Here is a 23,751-nt window from a genome sequence, read left to right as displayed (position 1 = left end):
TTTAATTACATTTCATCTCGTTAGACCCTGTTGGGGTGCAGGGGGTAGTTTGCTTGGCAATAAAGGCAGGAAACAAAGTAGGCTCAGGTGGGCACAGGGTTATTAAACAGATTAAACATGTTGACAGTGCCAAATGGGGAACTGGAAATTCTGCCCTCTTCAGATTTCACTGCTCACAGCCAGACACCAGTTATCCAGGGCAATATCCCCCAAAACTCCAATTCTTAGGAAAGCTGTGTCCCTTTTCAAATGGCTCTTTCATGGTCATTTGGCTTCACTGGCTACATGTTCTAAGGGACCTGGTTACCTTCATCTTAGGCCTGGCAAATTTGGGTACTGTTTAGAAGTCACTTCATACAGTTTGGACTTCTATACAGCAGCACAAAAAAGTAAAAATAAAAATTAATAGGGAACGTGATTATAACCATCCCCAAAACAAAGAATTCTGTTGAGTTGCTGTGTGGTCTATTAAAGTGTTGTATCGTTCTTTAGGATTCTCTTCCTGCCTTTATCCAGATTAAACATCTGTTAAACGGAATGTGGAGCTGGAGAAAATAATTTCTCCACGGAGTTAGAAACCACAAGGGGTCAGTGAAGAACACGAAATAGCTCTCAAAGTGAAAAACTGTCTCCAGCAAAAGTCCTGAAAGAAATGAAATAACACAAATTATTTGCATGCCTGCATTTAGAAAGATACAAACCCATTAAATTAAACTGCTATTTTGATAAAATTCTGTATAACGTTTTTCATGCAGCCTTTTATTCAAGATTTTTCACTGGCACTGATGATGTTTCCTCTGATCAAAGTATTGAATAATTTGCAGCTGCACGAGTGAGTCCTGCCCCTGCTCACTGCTCGGTTGCTCAGGTCCCCTCTGCCTTGGGGTGCCCATGCCTTGGTCATTCCCTTTCTGCTCCTGTCGGGCTCTGCTCCGGGTGCTCAGGGAGAGAAGTGGACCTCCGTGGAAATCCCTGAGACACCAAGTAGAATTATCTCATGAATTTTGGGAACTTGCAAGTTGTTAGAACTTTGGTTAGTTGTTACTAACAAAAAGGGTAAATATGACACAAGTGTAAGGGGAGGAGGAGATGAAAAGAGGGGAAAAATAAACTAAAAATATAAAGTAGTCCGTATTTAACTCCCAAGCAGAGTTTTATCACACTCCCCATTTACATTTTTAGGAAACATCCTCTTTGCCCTCATGCCTTATTAGTAGAAATGGGAACAATAAGAATTTTTAGTGTGTGTTTTCAGTAAGTATTTAAGTATTTTTTCAGTAACTATTTAGCTATTGAAATAAACAATGCATTTTTATTTTTATATGTTGAAGTTTTTACTAATGATGTTGTAGTTCACCACAGTGATGTTGCCATCATGAGATTGGGTGTGACTGCAGATCAACAGCTTTCTGCTTATTTGCAGATTTTAATGCAGAAGCATCTCCCCAGGTTGCTCAGCACATGTTTTGTAGGGAAACAGGTAAAATGGCCAAGGAAGTAAGTTCCTTCCCTCCATTGACTTGCAGCAGCTCAGGCTGGACCAGGATGTAACATTCCTGCTGCCCCCTCTCCAGTTGGAGCTGCTGTGCTGCAAAATCATCCAGAGCTGAGGCTCTGACTTTTCTCTTTCTGTGTTGTTTCCATGACTACAAAGCTCTCCACTAATGAATTATAAGCTTGCATTAGGTGATGGTATTAAGCTTAAAGCTCAGTCTGGTGAAGCATTAGGTCTTGCTGGGGTGTAGAAATGGTCTTTTCTCATTTCACATTCTCAGCACCCTGATAATTAAGGTGTATAAACTTAGGAAATTGATAGTCCTTCATAGCATCTATAATTACATGGAGTTGGAAATGCAATAATGTAAGAAACAAGCTGCCACAATGATGGAGAGCATCTCAGTGACTGGAAGATTTTTTTTTCCTCCAGATTTTGACTTGAAATTTATTTGCTTTATTTACTTTATTCAAGGTTGGCTAATGGCTCAACCTGTTGATCAAAATCCCCACTGAGCTTTCATGACTAAGAGGGCCCTAAGAGGGCTTTTTGTCCTTCCTTGAGACTTGGATAATTATCTCAGTTTCTTCTTTTTACACCCTTAGTAGTAGTTTTGCCAGCTCTGTCAGTGACATCTTCTATGGTTTGAGATCTGATGTGTAGAGTCCAGGTAGCAACAGCCATCAGTGAGCATTAATTCCACACTTGCAGCCAAAGCCTCCTGGGCTCTCATAATGCAACTGGGATGTTACTATTCAGACAGTTCCTTTCCTTGCTTCTCACCACCCATTTTGCTCTTTCTTTAAGTGATGCAGAGTGTTACCTGCAGCTCTGCTGTGGCTTTGGGTTGACTTAAGAATTAGGAGCAGAAGCACTGGGAACAAAGCAGGCTGGTGTGAGATGGCATGTTCCACCACCCGCGGCGTTTGAAGAACGTGTTGGGATCTAGGAAAGAGCTGGTGAGAACTGGTTGCAGTGTGAGAAGCAGGAGATTTGTTAAAGGTTTGCAGAGGGAATCTTGGCAAGAGGACATTCCTGCTCCATGGATCTCTAGAAAGCTCTAGATCTAGGGATGTTTTTGTGATGGAGACTGAAGCCAGCGCTGCTCCGGGTCACCTCCTTCATTGCTACCTACGGCTGAACGCAGCTGGCTGGGAAAGCAGTGGGTGGGAGGTGGAATCTGCTATAGACAGGAAGAGGAGGCTGGTGTGCCATGTGAAGCAGAGCTGCGAGTCTCCAGGAGGCTCCACTGCCGGGAGCAAAGCTCCCAATTCCTTTTCCCGGTAGATGTCAGTGGAGCCCATCCGTGAGGGATGGTGACACAAACAGCGTTTCCAGGCAGGAGCTGCCTGTGCTGGGTGTGTACATCCCTCCTCGAGTGTGATGGCAATTCAGCCTTGTTAAATATTTTTTCATTTATCAGTTTTCTCCTCTTGAAAATGTGTCAGCAGCACCTCTCCCCAGGGGCAGCCCTGGCCCTGCTCCCAGCGCGCTGCCGCCGCCGCCGCAAAACGCATCCTCCGGTCACCGGGGCCTCTGGGGGGCTTGGGTATCTTCTCGTGGGAAAAGATGTGGGTTTCTCCCTTCTGAAGCTGTGCAGCAGGGTGTGGCTGCAAGTTTGGGCAGTTTTGGAACCCAGCGTTCACTTTTCCTGTGGGGATCAAAGGCTCAAAGTGCTGCAAAAGGCAGCAGAAGAGAATGAGCTGAGGGCAGGTGAGCGAGACAAGGCGTGACAGCAGTGACACCATGACATGCAGCCCCTGTCCTGAGGAGGCTGAGGGCAGGAATGAGACTCGTGTGGTTTTTTGGGGTTTTTTTTAAGTCTCCACAAACTTTAATTCTTGACTAACAGAGAAAATGACTGATCCCATCTTTTTGCTCTGTAATTCTTCAGCTTCTGGACTGTAGATAATAACTGGAGGACAGAAGATTCAGTGTTCAGATTGGTTTTGTTTGTCCTATTAGATTGTCTTCACAGTAAGAGGAAGTTTTGGACTCAATGAGAACATCTACTGCCATTGAAAATCTAGTGCAATAATGAATTACTATTCCCAATATAACTTCATTTTCTTCTTCACTTCACACTCCTCATTAGGGCTTGGAGAAGGCTTTTTTTTTCCGTACCTGATTAAAAGACCAGTTATTACACTTAGATGAAAAAGAAATTGAAAGCATTGAAACCTGAGATATCTTTTTGAAAATGCACGTAGCAAATTCCAAGAGACTGTCTGGTGTAACACACTGCCTTCTGTAACACTCAGTGAAGAAAGACATTGGGGCTGAATATATAAAATGTCTCACCTGTGGTTTCAGGGTAGAAGAACTGGCCGAGATAAGGTGCGTCCAAAGCAGAGGAAGTAAGATGATGTGCATGTCTTGTTTTCTTTCACATTAACTCTTCTGCTATCAGTGCAGACTAATTTATCTTTAACATACTCTCTTCCTGGGTGGTTTGCTGCAACCTGGCTTTGATGTAACAAGATTGTGTTTTTATCAAATATATTAAGCAAAGCAGTCTGAGTGTAAGTTGAAAATGAATCCAGTGCCTGGAAAGCCATCTTCAACTTCACCAAGTTTTAATATCCTTTAAAAAGAAACCACAAATTGTTCTCCTTACGCAGAGTTTAGCTGTGTGAGAGAGCCCTGGGTCTCTTCATTCCCAGGAGCTCTAGAAATTACTTCTTTCCAGTTTCTGTCCTATTTTTAGTGCTTAAGTTGGCCTAAACATAGCATAAGCCTCAAACAGATTCTCTTCCCTCCTAATAAACAGTAAAGCTGTTCCTCATGGGCAATCCTGGATGCAGAGGCAATGGTGAAAGTAACGGTGTGTGCTTTTACATTTCATTTATGCAAATTAAAATGCATCAGTAATGTAATGTTTTCTCTAGTATATTTATTTTTATTGTGCTTCTCTCCTTTATTGTATTTTAAGAGTAGTTCTGTTTGTAGTCCCCTGTCTGAAATATAGAAATTGTTCTTCATGTGAAAAAACAGTGTCCCACGTGTTGAGGTGTTGCTGGCAATAAGGCACAACATCCATTCCATTTGTAGATTTTCTGTAGTTTATTTATAAAGTAATTTTGGTACTTGAAGACATTTTCCTGATCGTTTAGTCATAACCAGAAATTAGGAGTTGAGTTTCTGAAACAATTTCATCTTGCCCCATATTCTGGGTTAATAAAAGCACAAGGTTAAAAGCTCCTTAAATCCATCAACGTCAGTTATTAGTGATGAGTTGTGATGTTTCTGCTGAGTTTGGAAATTTCCATGAAGCTTATAAGAGATGTTTTGATTTAGGTTTGTACTTCAGGATGAATTGAATAACATGGAATGTACACAGCAGCTAATTCTCGAAGACAGGTAATAAGTACTAGATCTCTCAGGGTTCATTTCATAAAGATGTCTTACTGTCCCATCAGAAACTTGGTGGCACAGGTAGCATCTGTAATGGCCTGACCATGTTTATCTGATTTGTTTTCTTGCCTGTAGCCTAAGTTTGTTCCACTAGATCTGGAGATATTTATTTTTAATAGTATTAAGAAAAAGACAAAGTGATATGCCTGAGGCTCAGTCATAACTGAAACATGTTGCAGTAGTGTTTTGGGAAGCTCTTAATGGATCATTGTGAAATGTTTTAGTCTGGATTATTATTGTTTCCTTTTCTTTGCCTCCCAGCACATGTTTGTTAGCATTGAGATTCCCACTGTATTTTCACTGGGACCTTAAGCCAAAAAGCAGTAGAAGGATTTCAGGTGCTAAGTGAGCAAAACTTGGTTTTGGCTCATGAGCCAATGGCCCAAACAGAAGGGAAATGCAGACCTTTGATAAGCCCATGAGGATTTAATAAGCTCATTAGGCCCACAGGGGTCCGTGTGCTTGCCTGGCCTCGGGGTGGTTGTGCACAGGGCACTGGTGGCCAAGCACAGCCTGAGGAGCTCCTGCCTGCCTGACCGAGCTGGAGGCACCTGATGTTCTCCTGAAAAATCTATCATCTGAAGAAAGAAACTATCAAATTGAGAGTGACACCTAATTGAAAAAAGATAAAAAATTGAGGTGGAGAAGCATGTCTCTAGCTCCTGGAATGGAAGCACTTTCTTGTGAGGGTGCACAGAGGCCTTGACTTGGCTCCCTAAAGTTATCTTAAGATGCTGCCTTCAGCTCCTGACAGTTCTATCCTACATGGAATTGGGTGGTGCTTCCAGCTGTGGGAGCTAGCAGAGGGCACAGGAGCCTGCTGAAGAACCTGCCACTCCTTTTCTTCTGGAAAAAGTCCTGCTCACCCCCTGAGCCTGGGATTGCAGCCCTGCAGAAGACACTGCATGGCAGGTTTGTCCCCAGAGAAACAAACTGCCTTGGAACAAAACTTCATTTGTTGTTTCCAGTGATACATTTTTCAAACAGCTACCAACAGCCTCCCAGTGGGGTTAACATCTGAGACATAAAGCCCATCCTGTTTCCATTCAGTGCCTGATTTGAATCTGCCTTACTTGGTGAAAAGGTGGATATTGAAGTTGCTTCTTGTCTCAGAAGAACAGAATCTTTTGTCTGAGATCACATACATGAGAGCATCACAAAGACCAGGCCAGCAAAGCTGCTCCTGTAAACCAGATCTTCATCAGTACAAATAAAGGCTATTAGGATTTTTCTTTTTTACTTGTTTTGCTTATGGCTCAGTCTTGTATTGTGGCCTTGAAAGGAGCTTTGTCCCGACAAAGGGCTCCATTCCAGACACTGGCTTTGTCCCAGCAGCAGGATCTGCCAGGGCACCATCCCCTACAGAATCAGGGGCTTAGCCTGACACCCAGGACTGGCTCTTCCTAAACATCTTCTCAGTCCATGATCCTGATAGGCCTGTCCACGTGCTGCTTTCATACAAGCAAGTAATAATAGTAGAGGAAGATATTCTGGAATTTAAGCTGTATTTGCAATTAAATAGAGAAAGGATCAAAACTGCCTAAATCCATATCCCTGTGGCAGGGTGTAAGATTTTCTGCTTTTATTGAGTTGCAGGAAGAGGCATCCAATCTGAATATGCTTTTCAAGTGAAGAGTGGTTATTTTATCAGAGGATTACTGCCCATTGCTGCCTGCAGTAGCAGAGGACTGGAGTCTGTGAATCCAGTCATCCCTTTCAATCTTGTGGTTTTAAACTTGTCTGGGGAGGGGAAAGTTTGTATCTTCCAGTTTCCAGTGAGGCTGCCAAAGACCTATGCTAGGCCAGGCTTTGGAGGTGATTTATCGTGTGACTTTGAATACATTTTTATTTCTATAATTTTCTTTATCTGTAAAGCAGTGATAATACACAAATACTGTCCTTTTGCAATGTAGTGAGGAAAATGTTTACCCTTAAATGTCACACACATGTTAATGGCACAAAGTGTATCAAGCTTATTAGAGGTTATTTGTCAGAGCAACACACTAGATAGATGGGGGAAGCACTTAAATCCCAAAGTATTACTAAACCTTCTTGGATTTGCTTCCTCTGGTATGTGGGATGATTTTGAGAGAAAGAGGGGTGTTATGTTGTAGCCTGCATTGTCTTTTGGTGAGTCTTTTTTCTCTTCTGTTAACTTGGAGATTTGAAATGCAACTTACCTGAGCGATTACATGGTGTCTCGGATGAAATACTGAGGCTGTTGCAACCAGCTGCAAACCAGACTGTCTTGCCAAGGCAAAGCCTTTGTCTGTGATATTTCCCTTCTTCCCTTTTCCAGATCAACACTTGATTGAAAATCAAAGTTGATTGCATTGCTGGTTTGAAAGTGGCCACATCCATCTGCATTAATTCCCATGTCTTGTGGTGTGTGTTTGTTTTTTTTAATGTACATTATTTTGCTTTATGCATGTCAAAGATTTCCTGACTCTTGCTATGCAGTGACTTTAAGGGTGATGTTTTAAAAGAGAATGTATTGAAGAGACTGTTGATATCCTAAAATACTCTGTGGAGGTTATAGCATGATATTTTTGAAAAGCATTTTTTGTATTTTAAAATAAAAGCACCAGATAAACCTGCTTTGTCATGAAAATGAGTGGTATGTTTGGTTTTGATTTTTGCTTTGGTTTTGCTCTTCTAACCAGATAAGTATATCTGCTTTTATCTGGTTATAATTGGACACAGTTTTCCACTTTAATTCCCTCGGTAATGTCAAAGGTACTGCTGGAATGAGTCTTCAAAGTTGTGTCTGTGCAAACTTTGCTATGGAGCCTTTCTCCTGGGAATGCCACCTCAGATATGGCCACCTCCAACTCTACCTTTCACCCAGAAATCCACTCCGCCCAGGAAACAGGCTACTCTTCTTACTGTCCTGTTTTTGTGTGTGTGTGTTCTTCAGAAAGCCAAACTTGGGCCAGCTGGTAACAAAGTCATTACTCCAAAAGAAGACAAGAACACAAGTGTGCCATCCAACAATCTGGACAGGGTGAAGCTGACAGATTTCAACTTTCTCATGGTTCTTGGAAAGGGAAGCTTTGGGAAGGTAGGAATTCTTGGTAGCTATTCCACTCACATTCTTTTCTTTATTTTTTGGGTTTTTTTCTTTCTCTTTTTTTTTCATCGAGGAAAAATGAATTAATAGTTCTCTAGGAAGCAAAATCCAGAGTCAGAAGGATGTGCATTTTTGAGGGAGGATTTCCTAACATGCAGTAGGCTGATTCCCTAGGGGCTAGCAGATTTCAGTCATGATTGGCCATTTTTTGGACAAAACAAAAAGACAAAAACCCCCTCAGACTCTTGAGCAGGGTGTAAGAAACAGTTGCTGACTTGTAGATCCTCCCTTCTTGGCAGTTTTAAGGAAATTAAGTCTGCTTTTCTAGCTTTACTACTGAAGTCACTCTGCCAGTTCTGGAAGTCACCACCACTGGTAAGGCTGAATATTGGGGAAAAAACCAGGAGTGGTAAATATAGACAGCCTTGAAATCTGTTAGCTGAAAGGAAGGGCTGCTGTTTTTCTGGCTGTTTGAACAACCACTTCTGTGATGAAGTGCCCTTTACTGAAGAAGTCCCCTGGGACTTAACATTTTATCAGGCCTTTGGCAACGTGCCTGTGCTGAACCAAAGGGGATTGGCACAGGCTTTGTCTGAAATGATGGGTCCAGCTCCTTGCTGTGGGTGAGTAATGGGGATATTTTTGGAGTTTTGATCAAGTTAGTCTATACCAATAAAAGGAAAAGCTGGGTTGCCATCTACACAAATCTTTGGGAACATGAGTCACCTTTCTCTCCTTGGCAGGGAGGAAGATTTTCACCCTGTGGGTTCTGTTTGTGCAGGTGATGCTGGCAGACAGGAAGGGGACAGAGGAGCTCTATGCAGTCAAAATACTGAAGAAGGACGTGGTGATCCAGGATGATGATGTTGAATGTACCATGGTGGAAAAACGAGTCCTGGCGTTGCAAGATAAACCACCATTCCTGACACAGCTTCACTCTTGTTTCCAAACAGTTGTAAGTGAGCTCTCTCTTTCTTGCCAGCCTGATGTTTTCCCCACTCTATGATGATTTTATCATCTCAGTAACATTTGTTATCATCCAACCTATATATCATAGCTTCTGTGCATAGAAAATAGGGAAGAAAAAGATACCACATGTAATTACCACTTACATTTTAAATACAAAACCTAGGATTTTTCTTCATCAGTAATTCAAGCAGATCAGTGTGACAATTCATAAAAGTAATAATGTGTGCTTTGCTAAGTCAGAGCCTTAAGCTCAGATTCGCAAAGGTTCCTAAATACTTTTAAGGATCTGAGGATAGTACTTGCAAAGTCCTAATGACTGTTGTTATATCATGAGGTGATTAGTCATGAGTCAATGTTGGTGGATTTAATTTTGTTTTCTGACACAGAAGACAGCTTTGAGTTTTCTTAATTCCTTCATTATAAATATGTGAAGTGGACATTTCTTTTACTGTTACACTGTTGATGCTTTTTAATCTAAAAACAAACCAACAAACAACAGTCAGTTTGTAGTAAGAACATCCCAATATTCCACAAACAAGCCACGTCATCCCCTCACCGTCTCCAGCATAATTGTCTGTGTTGTTACAGGCATTTTCAAACTCTGTTTAATGTCTACAGATTTCTGAGCAGAAAATGACCTGAATGCAACATAATTAGTGACAATAAAACGTGAGTCTGGGAACTATTGCACTTGGTAATTCCTGCTTTCTGAGGTATTTTCCTGCCTCTACTTACAATGTGAAGGTTGCTGTAATAAGATAAGAAAGGCCCTTGTGAGAAATAGTCTTCTATCTCCCTCTAATTATTTATATAATTTCATTAGTAGCCAAAAAGCTCCCTCCAAAGTACTTTACTGCCATCTTCCTCTAGCTGAAGTATGTACCTCTTTAATAATAATTCAAAAACATTTTTCATGCCTCCCATCTTCTGAAGGAAAACTTATTGGGAAGGATTAAAAGGCCTCAAAGCAAGAATTTTCAAGCATCTTTTTTTTTTTTTTTTACATGTATTTTTAGACAGATTTTTCAGACAGGACTATGTGTGAATAATTATGGCAACCATTGTAGCCAAATAATATATAAAATAACATCACTAAAATTGCCAAATCTAGGCCTATCTCATCAGTCATTTACCCTTACAGGTTTTACAAAACATTCCATTTCCTGATCTACCCATTTTGCCAGAATGTACAACTAGTCCTAATAAATTTTAAAGCTTTATAGTTATGTATTAGTGAAATTTTTGCTCAGCAGTGCTTATCTAATATTTTCTCTAATGTATTTATGTGTGTCTTTCATACTTGATCCTAGGACCGTCTGTATTTTGTTATGGAATATGTGAATGGGGGTGATCTCATGTATCACATTCAGCAAGTAGGAAAATTTAAGGAGCCACAAGCAGTGTGAGTGTTCATGTTTATATATTTCAATCATGTCATCATCTTCATTTTGCACTGTAAGAGAACTAGGTTTCTTCTTCCCAGGTTCAGTATAAAGTCTAGGCTGGCCTTTTTTTATTAGGCTTTTGAAGGCCCAAAAGGTGAAGTTTATGTTAAAGAGGTTGTTTGCACACACAGACCAAAGGTAGCTGTGCCTTTTTATTCAAAAATACAGCATGACCAAAGCCATGCAAAGCCTGCTCTAAGAGTGACAAGAATTTAAACAAGGCAACAGGAAATTAAAGATGTTACTTGGTATTCTGGTGTTGTTTTTCAAAGCGAATATATTGAGAAAAAAAAAAAGAAGCAAGCAGAACATTTCACTCTGAATTAATGTTACAGGGAAAGGCAATACAAACAGTCTCAGCATTGCAAGATAAATTGTAGTTTATACAAGATAAATTTAGTGTATGGTTTGTAAGATTTTCTGTGATCCTGTTTTCTGTAAAAGTTCTGTTTGTGAAGAGTTAATAAATGATTAGAAGTTGTTTATATAGATGATCCCTTTTAAGTGACTACATCTGGGACATCAATGACCAACTGACACTGATCTGTAGCATATTCAATGTGAATAGATCCATCAGGACTGGTTTAGTCATGCTTACAACATCTCATTTATGTTTCATAAATAATTTACCAATGAAACTTAAAAATCAAGTGTGACCAACTGTTTTAAGAATTCAGCTAAAATAATTTCTCATTTCAATTTAAGTAATCAGGGCTTCCTTAAATGAAAGGCCTTCTAAATAAAAGCATTTGAGATACAGGACAAATTTTCAGCAACTCACTGAGTAGAAGCTAGATGGTGTCAGGTCATCCTTGACTCCCAGGTAGTGTAACTTGCCAACACCCATTGCCAACTGGTGTTTGTGACAGCTCACACACATGGAGCACCTTCCAGCCCTTGTGTTCACAAACACTCCCATCCAGTGTCCCAGAGCCAAACTTTCCTTTCCCTTATGCTAGCCTAAAAATTAATCTGATCTTTAAATAATCCTCTTGCACGTAATTTGCACAGTTCCACAGCATCCATCAGTATTAGATATCCTTTAACTGCATTCAGCAATTATGTTGTATATGGTAATCATTGTAATTAGCTTTCCATAATTAATCCATTAACAGCCTGGATAAAGGAAAACCATTTCTGCAAATTATTTCATGCCATATGAGTTGCAGCCTAGATTGAGCTGCATCCTGAATTCAGCATTGATATGTGATTAGAGATAATGACCTTTGCAGACAGAGTCAGAGCAGAGCAGTAAAATGCTGTGCTCCAGCTGCACCACTGATTTTTTTTTTTTTGTCTAGGAGACATTTTCATTATGTTCTTGAAATTCTGCATTATTGTATCATCAAATATCCAAAATGCATCTGTTAAAGTTGAACTCAAGTCAGATGTCTTTTCTGTCCTTTGGCTGTATTACATATTTTTATACTTTAATATATGGTTTTGTACTTTAATACATCTTTTTATACTTTAACATACAGACACACACTATATATTATGTATTTTATATGCTATTATACTGTAATTCTTTACCATGAAGCATTTCCAAAATATTTTGGCAGAAGGAGATTGTGGGGCAATAAAAAATCTGTTGATTCTTTTTTTCGTACAGGTTCTATGCAGCTGAGATCTCAATTGGGTTATTCTTTCTCCATAACAGAGGGATCATTTATAGGTGAGTATCACCTGACAAAAGCAATTTCTGAACTAATTTAAAATCCCCAAAGGATCAGTTTCTTTAAGGTTTCAGTTCATTTTTAACCCAAAGCCACTGCTTTACCTGAGCTTTCCTCATGCCTGTGCACTGCCCAGCACGACTTGTCAATGTCAAACATGATCTTGTGCCTTCCTCGGTGATGTTTGCTCATTGTACATGGTCAGATGTCTCAGTGTGAGTGTGCTCATGGTCATAAAGATCCATCTCTTCATTAATTTTCCAGTTTCAGGGCTTATGGTCATTCTTAGTTGTCTACAGGGAGGTGTCCAGCTCCATCTGGACTGTACCCACTATGCATGTGCAGCCCTGTCCCCTCCATCCCCTGAAGAGCTACACGTAGTCCTCACCCAGACTCAGAAGCAGATAAGTTGGTCCTAAACATTAACATTAAATTACTGTGATTCTTCATAGAGATCTGAAATTAGATAATGTGATGTTGGATTCAGAAGGACACATTAAAATTGCTGATTTTGGAATGTGCAAAGAACATATGTTAGATGGAGTAACAACCAGGACCTTCTGTGGCACTCCAGACTACATTGCACCAGAGGTAAATATTTACCATTTCAAGAACCTTTTAGTCTCTGAAATGAAAACTGTCACTGCACACATCTCACCCCACCACAGCTGGCACTCTGGGTGCTCTGTGGATGGTCCCATTTCTGCTTCAGCAGGTATATTGGGTAACTTTGTAAATGAATGCAATATTATGAATAAGACTTCACTATTCTAAAAATATCTAGTGGGTTGAAACCTAACTTTTTATGAGATCAGTGCTTCAGATTTTGTTCCTAGTAGCAACAGCTAAAAAAGCTGGATGACCTCCTTGTGATTTTAAATATGGAGCCTGGCAATATTATTTTAAACTTTGTGCTTCAATTTGTAAAGTCATAGAGAGTTCATGGATGTTGTTGAGGTTGTTGATGAGGTGAGCAAACATATCTTCTTTAATGTATTTCTTCAGAAGTTCACACAGCTGGCAAAATACATGTCAATTTAAAGGATTGTTTGGCATGTCCAGGAAATCATAAACCACTCACTGATTTTTGGGAAAGTACTCATGAGGTCTTGAAGCTTTTCACTGGCGTCCTTGCAAAACCTCCTCTAGTCTTTTCCAGGTCATGTCTTACAAGTGGTTCAGTGGTGTCATGAGTTGCTGCTCTTGACCTCAGGAAAGCTCCAGTCATTGAAAGCCTGAACGAAGCTGAACGATCAGGGCTTGAATGGACCTGAGATAATAAATCCATAATTTCCATTGAGTTTTCAGTGACTTGATGATAACTGTGCTGCATTCAAGCCACTGAAAATCACATTCAAACATTAATCTAATTGCAGTGGGTCTAAAATTAAAGTTTAGTCATGAGAAACATGGTTCTGCTTTAAAGCGCTGTGATCAATTTGAGCTCAGAGTGAAGACTTTGAGTCTGGAGATGATTTGTATTTCAGCAGTTAAGGTGTAAAACATTAAAAACAAGCACGAGGTGATCTGGAAGTGATTCAAATATATGAATATTAAAGTCTGGTATTTGTGCAAGCTGAGCTCTCAAGCGTCTTAATTTGTTTGGCTGCAAATTCAGTGCAAGAGGCTGTATCCTGCTCCAAGACACTCCAAGTTCCACTGAGTGCTGGGCACGAGGCAGCTCTGCTGGAACATTTCTGGCTGTAATTGAATGTTTGTTGGAATCTGGGAGATTTATACATGGACAAGTAAATTAGTGTCTAAGGTGAATTTTGTCATCGCAGTGAAATTGGAATGAAAAATAGTTTGGGTTTTTTCCAGTTGCTAATTCATGCTTTTCAGAGTGAAATATTGTGTATTATAAAACCTTGTTTTTTCACAAATGACTGTTGCTTGCAGCAGGATATCAGAACAACCAGAGCAGGATTTCATTTTCCCCTGTCAAAACATAATTGAAGCCAATATTACAAATTAAATAGTGTCCTTTCTGTGGCAACAGTCTTGTGCCAGTTAATACCAAAGAACATGTTTCAGTGCCAAAATGCTCAATATGTGTCAGTGTTGGAATTATTTGTTTTGCTTTATTTGGAAATTTCCTATAAAGAAAGAAACCTTTTACCCAAACATTCAGTAACTGGGAGGAAATTCTGTTCTCTTACAAACAGATTTTTTTTATTATTCTTTTTTCAAGTTAGCTGATTTCCTTTTGTTTCTGAAGATATTATTGTGACTGACAAATTGCTAACTAGATCTGTGGTAAACTTCAAAGGAAGGTTGGTGTTTTGCTTGCAGGAGCATTTCAGCATGTTTCCAGGAGCTACAATGTAGACATTTAGAATAGAGTATAATGAGGATGCATCTGCACGGTAGCGTTCCCTGCTTGGGTGGAGGTAAATGAGCTACATCTAAAGAAGCTGTTGAAGATGTCTAGAGCAGAGGAGTCCTGTGAGTCACACTCAGATGTAGAGAATTAGCTCTTCCATCAGTGTTTGGGAAATGATGTGACCACGGTGGGGGCCGAAGGAGCCCACGCTGCCTCCACGTGAAGTGACCACAGACATGGATCAGAGGGACAGGGCTGGAAGGGCCATGCAGAGACACCTCAGCTGGCTTCACACCTGTGAGCTCCAGACAGAAAAGCAGGGGAATCTGGTGCTGCATGTTCAGCAAAGAGGACCTGAACACTTTGGTGTATCAGAAAATCCTGCATTCCTTTTGGAATGATTGGCAAAGTTAGTATTTGTTGTTACCTCGGTGGATAAGGCACTGGAATAAATATTCATTTTTTAATCCTCTGCAATTTGAGAAATGTGCAGGGGTTAAACTGTTAGGATCCCAGGTTTTTGACCCCTTGTGTCAGGCAGAAGGTGGTTATCTAGTAAAGATTATTTCTTGATGTGCTGAACTGAAATATTTATGGTCAGTGGTAAAGCAGCTGTGAAATCGATTAATACTTTGTAATTCCTTGACCAGTCAAGAGAGACAGAAGGAGATGGATGTCAGGAGGATTAGTGGGAAGGGGTTCTGCCAGCACAGCCCACTGCCTATGGGGCAGTGCTGAGCCCCCCACCAGCCCCCCTGCAGCAGCTGGGGCACTGATTCTGCCTCTCAGAAGAATTTAAATTCCCTTCTCCTCCATCTAGTAGCAAATAATCCTGAAGCTCTAACCTTGTGTTTGCCAGGACTAGGGAAGGACTATAGGTGCTACAAATGTTTGGAAACTGTACTTTTGACTCTTTCTTGTGCCAGTAATATTTATTTACTTTAATAACTGAGTTTTAACTCTTCCAGTAGATACAGGGATTATGTGCACGAAATACTTTCTCTTGCCTTTAGGATATAAACCTTGCGTCCCAACTGGCTACCAGCTGCAAGGAGCTAAACATTCCTTCAAATAGCTGGTATTAATCTCTGTGTCCTGCTCTTAACTGTGCCTTCCTTGGATACAAAATGGAAAAAAAAGAAAAAAGTGATCAATATTCCTCTGCCACTTTGGCTTGATGAGAGAAATTCTCCCTGAGCTGTAAAGTCCACAGAACGTGAAAAAGCAGGACTCTGAAAATATAGAATCATGGAGTGGTTTGGGTTGGAGTGGAGCTTAAAGATCATCCAGTCTCACCTCCTGCGTGGGCAGGGACACCTCCCACTAGACCAGGTTGCTCCAAGCCCCATCCAACCTGCCCTTGAACACTTCCAGGGATGGGGCAGCCACAGCTTCCCTGGACAACCTGTTCCAGTGTCTTACCACCCTCACACTAAAAAATTTCTTCCTGATGTCTCACCTAAATCTCCTCTCCTCCAGTTTTAATCCATTGCCCCTTGTCCTCTCACTACAAGCCACTGTAAACAATCCCTCCCCATCTTTCCTGTAGGCTCCATGCATTGGTAATAGGTAGGTTAATAACAAGACATTTGGACTGAAAAAGGAGATTAAAAAGGCAATAATTTAAATTAATGATGGAGAAGGAGGGTAAGGGTCCCATCAACTTTCCACTCCTCCCTGGCCAGCAGAGATCATAGCTGGAGGAGAATACAGGGCTTCATTTCTAGGCTCATGCATGCCCTCCCTACTCTGTGGGTCTGCTCTGCATGCTGCAGTGAGACAGGAGCTCGTGTTAACACACCCCTAGTTGGTGTAAAAGACCCCCACATCTGCACAGGCAGCCAGGGTTCTCCTGGCAGCTGCTGCCAGGGCTGGTGGGGAGTGCAACAGCCAGTGGGGAATACGTGAGGAGCTGAGGATGAGGAGGAGGGAACTACTGAGAACATGACTTGAGAACTTGCTGACTTTGTACCAGTGCATGTCTATTGAACATTCATCTGCTGCCTCCCACGTGCAATTGCTTCCCTGAAGTGAGTGTTCTTTCCTCTCGTTTACAATTTCCAGTTCCTGCCTTGCACAGCTCCCCATGGCAGCAGCACCAGTTTTACTGCACGACGCACGGGTTGGTGAATGAACAGGGCACGTTGCTTGTCTGTGATTCAGCTGGATCACATCCTCACCAGGACTGAGCTGGTGAGCCACATTGGCTCTATTTAATTTGGGTTAAAGGAAAAAAAACACCCTTCAGTGTGCAGCAGCAGGGACTGACAGTTCCATTTTCCTGACATAGCAGTAGAGTCAGTGAAGAAAGTGTTTTCATTGCATTTGCAGCCTTTATAAATTAATGACCTTCTGAAAAATATCCCCCTTTTTTTGCTAAAATACTCTTTTCCATAAGGTAAGGAGAGAGGGGCTGAGGATGAAATGTCTTATCATTTTCTGTAGGTAAAGGCCAGTATTTTCTCTGGATAAAATTTTGAAAGTGTTTGGGCTTTTAAGAAGCAACATTGATTCCTGAGGCCCTCTGGGAACTTACTGGTGGGAGAAATTAAAGAAAGAGCAATCAAGTATGTCAACCCCTATATGAAATGAATATTTATTTTAAAGCCATATTACTACTAAAAGACAACTAATAAAAATTGCCTTTAGGCAATTCCAGCTGAGAACCTTGTTATTTCCTCTGGTTGTGTATTATACTTCAAAGTGCAATTGATTTTGAAATCCTTTGCTTAGAAACATTGCAGTAGTTTTGAATTCTTGTACTGCTGTTATCCCAGCAAAAAAGATATATTCACATAGAGACTGAAATTCTGTTTGGTAGCCAGGCAGTCCTGCTTCATTGATCTACTGACTCACTCTTTTCCTGAGAAACTACAAAACTTGCAGGTTCAACTTCTTTTTCAGACAAATTAAAAAAAAAAAAAAAAAAGTCTCAGGTATGTGATGTGTATTTGACTGAGCAATTTGTTTCTCAAAGAATGAAACACATGGAAAGAGCAAAATAAATGCAAGGCCACCCCGAGCAACGAGTGCCTCCCTGCTCTGCTTCTCCTTGTGCATGGACAGGGGCTTGGATGTTCTGCATCCCTTCCCCATGCACAAGATCCCTTCACAGTCATTTAGAAGATCTGAGTGAGCATCTGCACCTCCAAACTCCTCTCTAGCCTGCCCAAATGCATCTCTTAAATAAATTAACACTGACCACTGAAGAAGCCTTGATTAAAGAAAATGACGCACGAAGGGACCTGTTGGCACTTGCAGCCTTTTGTTGTGGCTGAACTCAATTTGTGCTTCTATCTGAGTCAGATGTGAACCCAGAGGATGCAAAATACTTGACATTTCCATTAGGCTGAGCAGCAGAAACTCCTGTCTTTTTGGTGTAGCTGGTATCTAGCTTCCTGCTGAGAGTATCTTGGTCAAGTTGGGGAAATGTAACTGAGTTTTTCAGGCTTTTGCTCTTTTCTTTAATTGTTTTACAGAATATCAAAATATAAATATTGAAAATAAAAGAAAGGCTTAATTATTGATAATCTGTAATTTGTGACTCTCATCATTTCAAGCTTGGACACAAATGATGAATTCACGTTTTTGTCTTGTCTCCTGTATTGTGCTGCTGTACCTTCCTCCTTTGCCTTCAGATGCACACCCCAAGGTCTCTAAGAGCCAAGTTTCCCAAAATCCAGGACTACAAAAAGACACAGGCAGTTTCAGGCTGGCAGATGCAAAACAATCCAACAACCACTGACATCAAGGATTACCTGGAATGAGGGACACATGCTTGGCTTTCTGGGCTTTTTCAAGGAAATGAGTCCATCTCTATATGTTGCTCTTTTTCTAAGATGTCACAAGGCTGGGTGTTAGTTAACACAAGGGTTTTTCTCTGGGTTTTTTTTGTGATTGTACAGATTATTGCTTACCAGCCCTATGGGAAGTCTGTGGATTGGTGGGCATATGGAGTGCTGCTCTATGAGATGTTAGCTGGCCAGGTAAGAGTTACCCTCCTGTGCTCACTCTGACCTCCTGTCCCTCTAACCCTGCTCTGTTTCAAGGTTCCCTAAAGGTTTAGACCCTCAGGGGACAGGACTGGAGCCTTTTATACAGATATTTTCTCCTTGTACTCTTGACTGGCTCCACTGAAAACGTATTATGCTTTAAGCTCTTTATATTGCACCCACATAATCAAGCACTGCCTTTGAATACGGCTTCTTTGTACTGTAATAATGTTATAAATGGCTATCTTCAAAGTTGAATGGGAGACACTTGAGCAGGAAAATGCATGTCAAATGGAAGAAATACCATTTAGCAGCTTGAAACCACAGGAAAGCATAATAAGACCGTGTATATGTTCTGCATTGCAGTTAAGCCCCAAGAACACAGATTTTGTATTGTACGTCCTGGAGGTCGTGTGGGTCTTGAGATCTGCTGCTACAGACCCCTTGTTCTGCACAGCTAATGAGGCACTGCTCTCTGAGTCACTCAAGTAGAAGAGCAACACTGTGCTGCAGTAAATGGCTGATAACTACCAACTTTCAGGAATTCTATTAGGCTGGAGTTGGATAGATTGCCACAATGTGCTTTCAGTGAGCGTTAGCTACAGACGTGCGTTTCCTGAGCTGAAAATGCACATTTTTAACAAATGCCTTTAATATTTTCTCTACTAAATTCCAGCAGACATTTTAGAAGTTTTTGAAGTGTAGCAATTGCCATTGTTAACATTTGCAGTCTGCATGGCAAATATTGGGCACCTGGATGTTTTTGAGAAAATGAGGTTTGCCATTAGCTGAGCTTCACATAGTGCCCGTGTCCTGAGGACTCAGCCATGGGCACTTTCCTCATCTGTATTTAAAAATAAAATGCATTTTTTGTGACAGTCTCTCCTTCACTGAAGCAGACTCTACAGCCATGTCTCATAACACAAACCAGGGTTTAACTGAAAGTAAGTGAGGAGTAGACATGCCTTAGCACAAGAGAATTGAAGGTTACAGGCTCCAAACTTCACGCTTTAAAGTATTTTGGCTCTCTGGTGCACAACAGCTTTAAAAACTGATTGAAGGTGATCATTAAGATGATCCTACACATATTTTTTTTTAACCTGTCTGCCATGCTGGGAGCAGAAATAAACTTTTCTCCTCAATTTCTACCTGAAACTGATAAACACTAAACTTCTGGGTCAGAAGATACCCAGGCTGCAGCTGGCTGGGAGTTTGGTGTGTATTCCTGGGCAAGGACCCGTGCTGGGCTGCTGTGATTGATTTGAGGCATGTTGCTGGGCTGGGTGCACCTTTGCCCTGACCCAGTGTGGCCAGTATTGTCATACCATTTCATAAAACTGAAGATTTAAAAAAAAAAAATAATAATGAGTTACTTACCTGTGATTTGTTTTCAACAGCCTCCATTTGATGGAGAAGATGAAGATGAACTTTTCCAGTCCATAATGGAGCATAATGTTTCCTATCCAAAATCACTGTCCAAAGAAGCTGTCTCCATCTGCAAGGGGGTGAGATAGATTCTTCTTTATCATTAAGTTATTTTTTGGCAATCCTTGTGAATAACTAGATTTGTCTGACATTGATATGGCCCCGTGGTATTTTGAAGTGCATCTTCTGTCAGGCTGTGCTAAGCTGTATTGTCATGAAGTGCTCATGGCTTGGTGACACGGAGTATTCAGCTCTTGCCTCTGTGCCTGCTTGTTTTCTGATAAGAACAAATGTCAGAGTCAGTAGCTGCCTAATCCAAAGCAAAATTTATGAACAGGAGGATGGTGTGAAGCATCTCCACCCACCTCGCCCCTCAGCCCTGGGCAACACAACCCTAGTTTTGCAGGGTGAGGAGGTTTCTCCACTTGGATGGATACCAGATCACCCAGCAAGTTCTCAGCTCAGTGTGCCTAATGACAGCAACAGAGCAAAAGAGTTAATAAGAAGCATTTTAAATGTAGGTAAAAATGAGCTTAGGTGAAAATCTTTAGCATCAATGTGAGAACCTGTGGGGAAATCCTTACACAGCAATAACTGATGTGACCTAAAATTTATCTTAGAGTCTCAGATATTTTTTCTTATTATTTTTTTTTAATTTTTTTTACTCCAGGGGATTAGCCAAGTTAAAAAAATTCATTTGACTTTCTTTTGACTCTGTGTGATTCCCTAGAGTACTGTCAGCCTGCAGCTTTTCCATCTATAAAATGTTATTTGTTGTCTTACTTATACTGATAAAATATCACTGCACTTAGAGTCAGTTAATTTGGTATTTACTTCCTTCCTCTCCTTTGCAACCATTTATGAAGTATTGTACATGAGCTGGATATTAATCCCCTAAGGATTAATATCCCATCAAGGAAAAAAAAAAAGCTGTTTAGAACAAGGTAAGAGGAAAGACCAGCCTAGTTTTGGAGACTCTCCCAGTGCAGACATGCTGACCCACAAAAACCAAACATATATATTTGTGAAGAATGTGCAGGTTGATGCCTTGTCATGAAAACCATTTATTCAACCAGCACAATCTGAGCTTGATCTAATTGTTTGCAGCTCTCCTGCTTGCTGTGGCTCTGGTGGGTGCTTCCTCAAAAGGAGGATCAGCAAGCTCAGGCTGCATTGTCCCACTGGGCTGAGCTCACATCCCTCTCACACTGACATGTTCATCCTCTGTATTAAACTAACAATCCCGAGTTTCAGGGAGCTTTTTACCTGAGCTCAGTCAATCTGAGAAAGCTTCTGCACCTTGTGGACAGCAGAGCTCAGCAGTCCTGGGGCTGTGCACTGTGTTGGGCAAGAGGAAAGTGGTCTTGAAGTGGAATTGTCTGCTTGGCATCTATCCCACTGACTCCCAGTTTGGTGGGTTTGGTAAATGCAGCAACTTTGGAAAGAATTGAAACTACTAGAATAATTATTCACGTTTTTCTTGTATCAGCTACTGTTAAAGCAAAGGGTTTAGAAAAGGCAAGAAAAATGGGCAAGTGGCTGTTAGGCTGCAAGCAGGATGTGATTCCATGCCCAGAGCACAGCCTACTTCCCAAAGTCTGCTTAGAGTCACTTTTATTTTAGCTTCAAAATTGGAATCTGATCAACTCAACATTTGGAGGGAGACTAAAGCAGTAGAGCTGAGGTTTTTAAAAGTTGTGTTAGGTATCAGTCCCAGCAGGATGCTAATCACACATAATTTGTAAAAGAGCTTTAAAATATCCCCACAGTGCTGAAACTGAGAGTTGAAGGCTACACTGCTCAATTCCTAGTGAACATACCACTTGAAGAGATTTGAGGAGCTTCCTAATTAGGGAGCATGTTGCTGTTTCCAGACATGCAGCACTGGTGGGTTCAGAGTGGCTTTTTTTCCCAAGTCTGCTTAATCTGTGCAGCTGGGTATGGCATTGACCACAGATGTCATTAGGGACACAAGGGAGGAAAGGCAGGTCAGATATTGTCAGCTGGGTGCCAAGAAATTGTGGGCTCTGTAATGAGATGTCTTGAACATGCCCAGGAAAATGAAAGCAGGGGGGAGGAGGGGAGGGATGTACTTCATGCAGCTTCAGTATATTGAAATTTATTAAGTTTAATTGATTGTTGAGGTAGGGCAGAAGCTGTTCTGGGGATTGATAGGACTGAATGGAAAGATCACAGGCAAAATTCAGGAGTTGTGAACTACTGGGATGGCAGAGTGTCCTGGGCACCTCTGCCCACCCTCACCTCCAGCCCATCCTCTGCCCAACGGGACAAAGCTCTCAAGTGCAACCTGTGGTTTTCCTGCTGATCTGCTGTCTCACGTGACCAAATAAGAAAACTAATATTTTTAAAAAAGAATTTTAGCTTTTCAAAACGATTTTTTTAACAACTTGCATCTTCTGGAGAGGAGCAAGAGCACTGCAATCTGGCCAAAGTCTGTCTCACTTTTATTCCAGCATTAAATTTAAGCATTTGGTGTTCTCTTCCTAATAGCTAATGACTAAACATCCCGCAAAACGCCTTGGCTGTGGCCTTGAAGGTGAAAGAGACATCAGGGAACATGCTTTCTTCAGGAGAATTGACTGGGAAAAACTGGAAAACAGAGAGATTCAGCCACCTTTCAAGCCTAAAGTGGTGAGTGAGCTGCCAAGTACTTCCCTTGCTAAATGTGTCTGCAAGTTGTGCCTTCCCATGGGGTGAGATTAATGCTGGCTCGATGGTGCTGCCAAACTGGGGCACTTCTAAAATAAGGCAATTTGATTATGGCAGACCAGTCTGTAAATCTGCTCGTGGTTTGGCACCCTGGTGCATAACCCAGTGTACTTTGCTCCTTGCGAAAAAGTCTCTGGGTGGTTTTGAGTCCTGACTGGGCAGTCACACACCACCTGAGAAGTTGGAAACAGGGAAAATGGGCGTGTTCACATTGGCCTCGTGAGACCTCTGTGTGAAAAACGGTTCCCAACTGTCTCCTCTGAACAGCATCTAAAGTCAATGATTACAGGTATCTGAATTTCTGCCCAAGGCAGCAGGAGGTCTTTGCAGCTCAGCTCAGATGGCATGTCCCAGTGCAGGACATTCCAGGTGCTTTGCAAGGAGCCTGGAAACTGTCCCTGAGCTGTTTTCAAGGTAGCCAAACGTCTCCCCCTTAATGGCCCCTCTTTAGGTGGCTTCTGCTCTAAATGGTGCATTCATGGTGCATTTGTTCAGAAAAGTCAATGTTTAATATTGCTCTGTTGTACCAGCCATCTTCTACCCTTTCCAAGTTATCCCCTGAGCCTGAAGATAATAGTGCAAAGTTCTCCTCTATGTCCAGCTGTAGATGTTGTCGTGAGCAACTATGTGACAGTGCAGCTGTTCTGTGGGGATGGACAGAGAGGAGAGGGTCGGGGACAACAAGAAGAACTGTTCAGTGCCTCTATCGAACAGCCACGTGTTATTCAAAGATCTGTTCCAGTAGATAGTTTTGAGATGAGCAGATTCTTTAGACCTTTCCACAATATTCAGTGCTGAGTTTTCCTCCAATATGCAGTTTTTCTTGCACCCAAGCTAATTTTGTTCTGCCCACGCCCTTCATCCTTTTAACCTGCCTCTAATCACACTCCCCTGCCTTGAAAGTGTTTTCTGCTTTACTCAGAACTGTCCTTTCTGAATTGACAAGAGTTTATAGGCTGTACAATGAAGACTTAAAAGTATATAAACTGATTGCATTAAGCTTCATACAGATTGTGATGGAAACTGAGACTAACAGGAAGTTTTAATTGTGTACTGTAAAGGTTTTAAGAAGGATGAAATTGCTTGACAGATGAAGTGTCTCTTGCCAATACATGTCCATCAAAATATTTTCTTTTTTTTCTTCTTTTATTCCAGTGATTCTGAATATTTAAGCCTCTTTAGCTTGTCACCTCCTGCTGATGGATGGAAATT

The 23,751-nt window shown here is 41.2% G+C and overlaps 1 protein-coding gene across 2 annotated transcripts in view; it reads left to right on the top strand.

Annotated features, from left to right (window-relative positions):
- PRKCA (protein kinase C alpha) overlaps positions 1-23,751 on the top strand; it is a 137,260-nt gene that overhangs the window by 106,636 nt on the left and 6,873 nt on the right. The window contains exons 9-17 of one of the 2 annotated variants that reach the window (XM_051635262.1): positions 3,809-3,832; positions 7,827-7,970; positions 8,761-8,934; positions 10,259-10,350; positions 12,006-12,068; positions 12,522-12,660; positions 18,298-18,378; positions 19,782-19,889; positions 22,321-22,461. In XM_051635262.1, coding sequence (XP_051491222.1) covers positions 3,809-3,832; positions 7,827-7,970; positions 8,761-8,934; positions 10,259-10,350; positions 12,006-12,068; positions 12,522-12,660; positions 18,298-18,378; positions 19,782-19,889; positions 22,321-22,461 — 966 coding nt within the window. The remainder of the gene's footprint in view (positions 1-3,808; positions 3,833-7,826; positions 7,971-8,760; positions 8,935-10,258; positions 10,351-12,005; positions 12,069-12,521; positions 12,661-18,297; positions 18,379-19,781; positions 19,890-22,320; positions 22,462-23,751) is intronic. The other variant, XM_051635263.1, reaches the window with a different exon arrangement.

Source organism: Apus apus, chromosome 17 (genome assembly GCF_020740795.1).
Source record: "Apus apus isolate bApuApu2 chromosome 17, bApuApu2.pri.cur, whole genome shotgun sequence".
NCBI classification, from domain to species: Eukaryota; Metazoa; Chordata; class Aves; order Apodiformes; family Apodidae; genus Apus; species Apus apus.
This window is presented reverse-complemented; position numbering and strand designations above follow the sequence as displayed.